This window comes from Nematolebias whitei, chromosome 3 (genome assembly GCF_014905685.2).
Source record: "Nematolebias whitei isolate Nwh7 chromosome 3, NemWhi1, whole genome shotgun sequence".
Classification (NCBI taxonomy): domain Eukaryota; kingdom Metazoa; phylum Chordata; class Actinopteri; order Cyprinodontiformes; family Rivulidae; genus Nematolebias; species Nematolebias whitei.
Window position 1 is genome coordinate 58473469 of NC_056500.1, and position 9327 is coordinate 58482795.

At 43.8% G+C, this 9327-nt stretch overlaps 1 protein-coding gene across 1 annotated transcript in view; it reads right to left on the minus strand.

Annotated features, from left to right (window-relative positions):
- The window catches only part of slc10a4 (solute carrier family 10 member 4), a 32198-nt gene extending 23443 nt beyond the window's left edge, over nt 1–8755 (minus strand). Inside the window, exons 1-2 of the mRNA XM_037675058.1 lie at nt 8499–8755; nt 8150–8360 (exon numbers count right to left, since the gene is read on the minus strand). Coding sequence (XP_037530986.1) covers nt 8150–8360; nt 8499–8740 — 453 coding nt within the window. The 5' untranslated portion in view covers nt 8741–8755. The remainder of the gene's footprint in view (nt 1–8149; nt 8361–8498) is intronic.
- Nucleotides 8756–9327: the final 572 nt, after the last annotated feature.

Sequence of the window (9327 nt, forward strand, 5' to 3'; positions counted from 1 at the left end):
GATTCATTCATTTTTCTGGACTGAATAATATCGTGCATTGAATTTAATAAATGTAACGTGAGACGTTAATTTTCTTTGACCCATCAAATGAATGTGGTCATTTATTAACAGAATCAAAGTTTAACATCAAACATTTACATTAATTTGGCAAAATTGAAAATAACAACATGGCTAGGTTAGCAAGCTTTACAATTAGAAAAACCATACGGCGATGGTTTTCCTTTGCTTCACAACAGACATTTCTGAAAATATCTAGAATGATTTGCTAGCAGGATAGAAGGGTTTAAAGATGGAAAATGAAGTTTATCTTGAGAGAGATGGGTGAGGGAATTTGTCTGTTATAACCAGAACAACACGCTCCTTCTGGACCCAGCTTAACCAAAGGTACACTTTGCGGTTGAAGATCGACTCTTTACCTTGGCAGAGATAATTCCGACTTCGGTGTAGAGTTGCCTTCAAACGCTCTCCAGCGTCTCCGTAAGGATAGTAGGGAACCGTTCGGAGTCGTGAGATCATCCAGAACAGACTTCATAGTTCCTCTGAACTTCTCTCGTTCAGCTTAGTTGCTTTTCCTCCAGCATTCTGCATTCCAGCATTCTGAACTCTGCTGCTCTCGGAACTAACTCACAGCATTCTCTCAGCGTTCTTCTCAGCGTTCTTTTCCCCTGAACTACTGTGAACTAGGAAGTGTTGCACCTTTTAAAGAGGTCACTTCCGGTTCATTTGAGAACTTTCTGATTGGTCGATTGACCGAACAGAGGTTTGTTTTTGTGATGCAAGAGGTTATTAAAAGTCAAGGAAAAAGATTAAGTTTGTTTAAGAACAGACAGAAGATTGTTATGAAGAACTCAGACTTCGTGGAGTCAATTCTCTAGTATCTTTCTGTAAAAGTTAAACATGACATTTCTTTCCAGTAAACTTGCAGTTGACCAACTTACACAACTTGCTCATTTCAGACAGAAGATCAAGAAATTGAATCATTACTCTGTAACACATTCTAACTTGATTTCCACTTTGAATGAGGATTAAAAATCACTAATACTGTTTCACAGCGGATTTAAAAATGAGTAGTTCACTTCAACATTTAAAATGGTTTGAACTAAACACACTTTGATTTATCAAAACATTTGTAAAATAGTAATGATAATAGAAAAAGAGAGTGTTCTTTCAATTGATCAGTGCAGGACAGCTGAGTGAAGCTGACACCCCACCCACTTCCAAAATTAAAGCAACTAGTCTGAATGGTTAGTGCTCCGTTAGTGCTGGTTTGTGCCGTTAAAATTTTCGTTAGTGCTGCTTTGGTTTATGAGATATTAAAAGTTATAATTTTGACCTGTGATAGACGCTCAGGCGCATTCACGCGTGCTCAGGCGCGTTCACGCGTCCTTTATAACCGCAATCAGGTACTAAAAGGAAACATTTACGACAGTTGTGTTTTTGTTGTCAAATCTGATCCACACAATTACAGCCGGAGCGCGCGCCCGCCTTAAGTAAACGCTCTGCCCTGACGTGTGCGTGAACGCGCCTGAGGACGCGTGAACGCGCCTGAGCGTCTATTACAGGTCAAAATTATAACTTTTAATATCTCATAAACCAAAGCAGCACAAACGAAAATTTTAACGGCACAAACCAGCACTAACGGAACACTAACCATTCAGACTAGTTGCTTTAATTTTGGAAGTGGGTGGGGTGTCAGCTTCACTCAGCTGTGCAGGACACTTAGAAAGTCTCTGGGTGAACTTAATCTTGTGTTTCTGGACTCAAATCAATGAAATACAGTTCTTGTCCCAGGAAGGCCCCTCAAGGCCAGGACTTGACCTGAGGCTTAGTTCACTACATATTAGATCCTTATTTTGTGTTTATGTTTTTGTTTATACTTTATATATTTTGCTGTTTGGGGATAACTGAGACCTTGAGTAAACAATTTCGTTCCATGTGATGCAAACGACAATAAAGTCATCTTGAACCTTGAACAAGAGTATGATCTGTTTCATTTGAGATTCTCTTTGCCCTTTCCACATCAAAATCAAAGATTGCTGGGGAAAAAAAAAAAAAAACTTTTTATGGCTCTAAAGTTAGCTGTCATCTGCACTAAATGGAGCATTTATCAGTTTTTTAAGCAAAATGAGAAATATTTTACATTTCAAATATCATCTTGGGGGGCCAGATAAGATGTTGAAAAGGGTCAGATTTGGCCCCCAGGCCTTCAGTTTGACACGTGTATATGTTGTCAATGACTCTCAGCTAAAGCCACACCAATTGTAGCTCAATAATAATAATGTATAAATGAATCATAGCCAAACTTAGTGGGTGATTTTATTTTTTTGCACAAGGAATTACAATAATCTATTCATGTTGCAATACAAGCATGAATAATTTGTTGTTTTTATTTCTGAAAAAATAGAACTTGACTTTTGCTAAAAACCTTGTTTTGACAACTGAATTGATACATCAAATTTAAGTTGTCAAAAATCACCAGTTTCTTTTTTAACAATTCATCAAAGATGTGAAGCTTGCACCCCAAATATACTATCAGTCATGTACAAAATCTTCATGCTCAAATAAAATGATGGCGCCCGTGTACATGGCTTGCAATCCACCTCTGCTGATGTTGTTCGGATTATTTTTGTTTTTTGCATTTCACATCTGTGACATCAACTCTCTGCTGGTGTATGACAGACAACTTTTGAATCTTCGTTTTTCTGTCACTGAAGTCGCTTATTTGGACCATTATCAGCGTTCCTCTGGGCACCCCCCCCCCTCCTCCCCCCCTGCTGGCGGACGAGCCAGCTTACCTTCGCTGTGCTCCTCACCTGTCTGCCCGGAGATCTCGCTTCAGATGCCGGGGAAAATGTGCTGGTCAGCTGGTGAAGCTGAAAGCTCTGCGCGATGCATCTTCCTCTCCCGCGTGCCCAAACCAGGTAACCAGCGGGAGTTGTCAGCCGTTGCGCAGCTCGGACCGACCTGGAGGGGCTGTTATTGAAAACCTGCGGCCATTAGCGTGCGCTAACTCCACCGCTGCTGGCTCCACTTCGGACAATATCCGGATGTGTTTGGTCAACGCAAGATCTGTTACCAACAAAACTTTTATCCTCAGGGATTACTTTCAAGAGCACGATTTGGACTTTCTGTGCATCACAGAGACTTGGATGTCTCCGGGTGAGTCCAGCGCCTTGACGGAATTACTGCCACCGAACTGTTTGTATTTTAACGCCCCGCGGACATCAGGCCGGCGCGGTGGTGGATTATTAACAATATTCAAACCAACTTTTGACTGTAAACAACTGCCCATCCCAGTTTCCCGTGCCAGCTTTGAGCTGAGCGTCTTTGAACTCGGACATTCACCTGCGACGTTATTTGCACTCGTCTACCGCCCACCTCGGTCTAAGGATTTTATAAATGAGTTTTCTGATTTCTTGGCTGAAATCACACCAAAATATGAGCATATTTTCTTTATTGGGGACTTTAATTTGCACGTGTGCTGTCCTGAGAAGCCCTTGGTTAAGGACTTTTTAGATTTATTGGACTCATGTAATTTAACTCAGCATGTAAACGGTCCCACCCAAGAGCGTGGACATACACTGGACCTTGTTTTAACTCATGATAGGACTGTTAATAATCTTGTTATTGGTGATAATGTTTTTTCAGACCACATGCCAGTCCAGTTTGAGTTCACCCTCCCCCATCTAACTCCTAAGTCATGCAGTGCTGCACGTAGGACTCGGACCATTAACCATTTCACTGCAGCGCGTTTCACAGATGTTTATAACTATGAAATGATAATTCAGGCCCCAGTGTTTCTCACCACCACTGAGGAGCTGACATCCCAGTTCAACTCTGTCTGCTTAAAGACTCTGGATCATGTTGCGCCTGTTAAAACTAGAAAATCAAAACTCAGAGCAGAACCTTGGCTGAGTGAAGTCACCAAGGCCGTTAGGCAGCAATGTAAGAGGGCGGAACGAAAGTGGAGGAAAGACAGGCTGCAGGTCTCTTTTCAGATACTTAAAGAGAGTTGGCGCCGTTATCAGAAAGCAGTAAAAGCTGCTAAATCAAAATTCTTCTCTGATATAATTACCTCAAACTCTCGCAACCCACGTGTCCTCTTCTCCACCCTAAACTCTGTTCTCCACCTCACTGAACCATCACCTCTGGAAGCCTCGACTGAGCTGTGCGACAACTTCCTACATTTCTTTTTGGAAAAAATTGTGACCACCAGGGCTCTCATTTCCCCTCCAACTCATGACCCATCCATCCCACCTCAATCTGTAGCTCCTTTTGACCATTTTGAACCCATCACTCTATCTTCTCTAGAGCAGGTCATGTGCAGCTTGAAACCTTCTGGCTCCCCCTTTGATGTGGTCCCCCCTCGACTACTAAAGGAGGTGTTTCCAACTCTAGGTCCATCCATTCTTGCCATAGTAAACAGTAGTTTATCCACTGGTGTGGTGCCAAAATCCTTTAAACATGCTGCCGTCCAGCCTCTCCTGAAAAAAACAAACCTTGACCCCTCAGTTGTTTCCAATTACCGGCCTGTCTCCAAACTCCCATTTGTTTCTAAAGTACTAGAGAAAATAGTCGAGTCCCAGTTGAAGTGCTTTCTGGAGGATCACGCCATCTAAGAGCTTTTCCAATCTGGCTTTAAACCTGTCCACAGCACTGAAACTGCCCTGCTGAAGGTCTTTAATGACATCTTCAGATTCACAGATACCGGTGATTCTGTGCTGCTTGTCCTGTTGGACCTCACAGCCGCCTTTGACACCATTGACCATGAGATTCTCATTGCTAGGTTGGAGCAGTAGGTGGGCGTCACAGGATTAACCCTCAGTTGGTTCAGATCTTACCTCGCTGACAGATCCTTTTGTGTCTCCATCAAGGATTTTAGTTCTGCAGTGGCAGAGCTTAAATGGGGTGTTCCGCAGGGGTCCATCCTGGGTCCCCTCCTATTCTCTTTATACCTGCTGCCGCTTGGTGCTATTTTCCGGAAACACAACATGCCCTTCCACTTCTATGCCGATGACTGTCAAATTTACTTCCCCCTAAGACACAGTAGTACATGCTCAATTCAACCACTGCTCAACTGCCTGGCTGACATCAGGGACTGGATGGCTTTAAATTTCTTGAGTTTCAATGAAAAGAAGTCTGAAGTCATGTTGTTCCCTCCCAACGACACGATCACAAACCACTGTATCGACCTTTCCGCTCTAACCCTGTCAGAAAAACAAAGAGTCACTAATCTGGGCGTGATAATGGACCCTTCCCTGAAGCTTAACAATCATGTAAACATGATCATTAAATCATGCTTCTTCCAACTGAGGCGGCTGTCTAAACTGAAGCCCATATTGTCCAAAAAGAACCTGGAGACAGTAATACATGCATTCATTACATCTAGGCTTGATTACTGCAATTCGCTCCTGTTTGGTATCAGTCAGACCTCCATTGCACGACTACAACTGGTCCAGAATGCAGCAGCCCAATTTTTAACCAGTACAGGCAAAAGAGAGCACATTACACCAGTTTTGGCCTCACTGCACTGGTTACCGGTTCATTTTCGAATCCAGTTCAAAATACTCATGTATGTCTACAAAGCACTGAACAGTGTCACCCCCCCCCCCCCCCCCCATCTCTCTGATCTGCTACAACCGTATGTCCCACCACGCTCCCTGAGGTCAGCGGACCAGTTGCTCCTCACAGTTCCAGGAACTCGTCTTAAGCGCAGAGGTGACAGGGCCTTCTCTGTAGCCGGACCAAGACTCTGGAACGAGTTACCTCTGCTTGTCAGACAGGCCCCCTCCCTCTCGGTTTTCAAGTCCCGTTAAAAACTCACTACTATTCAGTAGCTTTCAACACCAGATGATCTGTGTTTTAATCCTGTATGCTCCACACTGGTTAGTCGTCATATTTATTATCTGCATCGTTTTTATGTCTATATTCTGATTTACCTCATTTTGTATTTTGCTTTGTGTGTTACCTGTTGTTTTGTCTGTACAGCACTTTGGTTGGCCTTGTAGCTATTGTAAGTGCTTTATAAATAAAGTGGTATGGTATGGTATGGTATGGTATGGTATGGTATGGTATGGTATGGTAAAATGACTTCTGCTTTGTTTTCTGTAAGATGAAGTTTAAACTCATAACTCATCTTTACTTTGATGTTGTTTCAATCTGCAATAAATCATTTTTTTTTAATCAATGGTTTTATTTTAATGGACACATTTCTGAACATTATCTGCAAATCATACATTTTAAAAGTGAATCCTGTAGACATCATGCATGTTTGAAGAGTTAACATTCCTTACATTGCTATGCTTATCACCTACAGTGGCGGCTGTGGCTGAGTGGTTAGAGCAGTTGTCCACCAATACAAGAGTTGGGGGTTCAATTCCACCAGCAGTCACATGTTGAAGGGCAAGACAATGAACCCCTCATTGCCTCTGATGTGTGTCCCATCGGGGTATGAATGTGATAAAGCTCTGATTATTCTTTGTAGAGATCTAGTAGAGTGCTGTATGAATGGGTAAATGAGGACACAGGTTGTTTGTTGTAAAGAGCTTTGAATATGTTGATAAGACAGAATGGCTCTATATAAGTACAGTCTATTTACAGCTTTTCATTTTAGAGTTTTACACCAAGATAGTTTTATGTTGTTGTTGCTATTTTGATTAAAAAAATGTTATATGCAATCTTATGCAATATTGCACAATGTTATGCTGTGACTGAGTTATACTGAAGCCACAGTATTTTAGTGTTTTTATTTTATTTTATTATTATTATTATTGGTTGTAGGCAGCACGGTGGCGCAACTGGTAGAGCTGCTGCCTCTCAGCGAGCAGGTCCTTGGTTCAAACCCCGGTCCAGGGGCCTTTCTGGGTGGAGTTTGCATGTTCTCTCCGTGCATGCGTGGGTTTTCTCCGGGTACTCCGGTTTCCTCCCACAGTCCAAAAACATGCATGTTAGGCTGATTGGTAACTCTAAATTGTCCCTAGGTGTGAGTGAGAGAGTGAATGGTTGTTTGTCTCGTTTGTCTCTATGTGGCCCTGTGATGGACTTGCGACCCGTCCAGGGTGTACCCCGCCCCTCGCACAGTGATTGCTGGACATGGGCACCAGCGACCCCCGTGACCCAAAATGGAATAAACGGGTAAAGAAAATGGATGGATGGATGGATTATTAGTTGTTGGCTGTGGTGGCCATAATGAATTGAGATGACATTACACTTGCAGATGTACATTCAATCATTTCTAAGAGTTTCATTAAACTCCATCTGGTTTATGAGATATTTAAATTGTAATAACAAATTGGGTTGAGTTGAGCTGTTAATGCAGAGAATGAGCATAATCTGTTAGCATTTGTGGAGCACATGGTGTCTATGACACTCAGCTACTACCACACCAAATATATCAGCTCAATATCTCTAAAACTGGCAGAGTTAATGCAATATGTGTGTGTGCGTGCGTGCGTGCTGCGCGTGTGTGTATGTGTGTGTTACCTTAGGTCATTTGCCTTTGACAGACATCTTGAATTGGATTGACTTCAAAAGTAAAACAGTTGTAGATATGCCTCTAATAATTCCTAAGAGCTGGTAAAATTCACTTAGTGGGACATGAGATATTTTGTTAACAGACAAAAAGAATAGGTCAAGTTTAAAGCAAAGGTTTTATGTCAACTTGTGAATCGGTGGAGAGCAATGAAAACAGGCCACGAGGAGCTCTCAGGAATGCTGCAGCAGAATATTATTGAGAAACCAAGTCAGGAGCATTTAAACTAAACAGAAATACTTTTTTATTACACTTTTACAAAATAATTAAATGTGGTTTCATTTATTGCCTTTTTAGACTTTTTCAGTAATTTTCTCCTCAACTTTGGGAACACGAAGAGATCCTTTAATAAAAAAGTGTCATGGCTCTTGCAGCTCCATCAGAGCCACTGCATGATGCGACCCTCCCTCACGTGCGGCTACTGACAGGGAGGAGCTCTTCCTGACACAGAGCCTCTGATGTTACTCTTCCTGTGAGTATCACCCCCCAACTAAAGACAAAGCAGAAAATACGCAGTGCGTCTTTGCGCAAAGTTTGTGTCCTTTATAAACCAAACGCAGATAAGTCCAAATAATTAATTTCATGCAAAAAAAAATGTATAGATTGCTCTGGATGTACCTTTAAAACCATGTCGGCCACGCGCGTGTAGCGATACCTCAGCATCATTCCTAAACCAATGGGGATGAGGGTGCTGCACAGGGTCAGGATAATGGCCCGGAAAGGCAGCAGGTTGACCACAGGCGTATTGATCCAGGCCCGACTGTAGATCCACAGGCAGAGCGGCATCAGAACCAGCGCCAGCAGCGTGGAGGATATGGTCATAATGATGCTGAGGAGATAAAAAAAAAAAAAGTGAATTTACGCAAAGTATTCAAAACTTATTCCGTGCGTAATTGTTTGGAAAAATACGCACAAAATTCCGTCTATGTGAAACACTTCTTTCAAGTTGGTGAGGTTTTGGACCTACCTGAGGTTCATCTCCCCGTGCACCAGCAGAGACATGATGTTGGACAGGTTTCCTCCGGGACAGCAGCCACAGAGGAGAACGGCTATCGCCGCCACATCATCCAGAGAGAAGGCTAAAGCCAAAAGAAAGGCCACCAGCGGCATAATGACAAACTGACACAGCAGAGCCAGCAGCACCCCGACTGGTCTGCGGATGTGTTCCCCCAGCTGGCTCACCTCCACCGTGCAGCCCAGCCCCAGCATGGTGAAGCACAGGACCAGTCCCACGAAGACATTGATGCCATGGCTGAGCGGAGAGTCCCAGAAGGCGGGCATCAGGTGAGGCGCGGCCATGAGCTCAAGTCCAGCCGCGGTCCGGGGCACGCTGTCTTCAGGGAACAGGGCACCAAGGATTAGTCTTAATCCATCCATCACTCCCTTCTCAGGGCTTTGATCCGAGGCGAGAAGAAAGTCCGTCAGGCTGGAATTCTCCATGGAGCAACAGGAGGACTGAGTATGTGCGTCTGTAGGTGCTTGTGCGTAAAATGAGTCCCCTAGTGGCGCGCGGTCACTAATGAGAAACTGCGGAGGATCCAGAGTCGGGGGAATGGGACGGTGCCTTGGCTGTGATGCCACAGGTCGGCTCCGCGCGCTCTGCAGCGCGGTCATGAACACCAGACTTGTGCCGCGCCGCGCGTCGTCTCCAAAGTGTCCGGCACTTCAGGACCGCGGTAAAGTTAGCTTTACGTTGGATATTCGAGCTCCGCGGCTTCAGCGGGGTGTTGCTCTCGTCAGTCCGCTTCAGGCTGTCTGATTTCGGTCAGCCGCGCTCAACCTGCCCCTACTCAGAG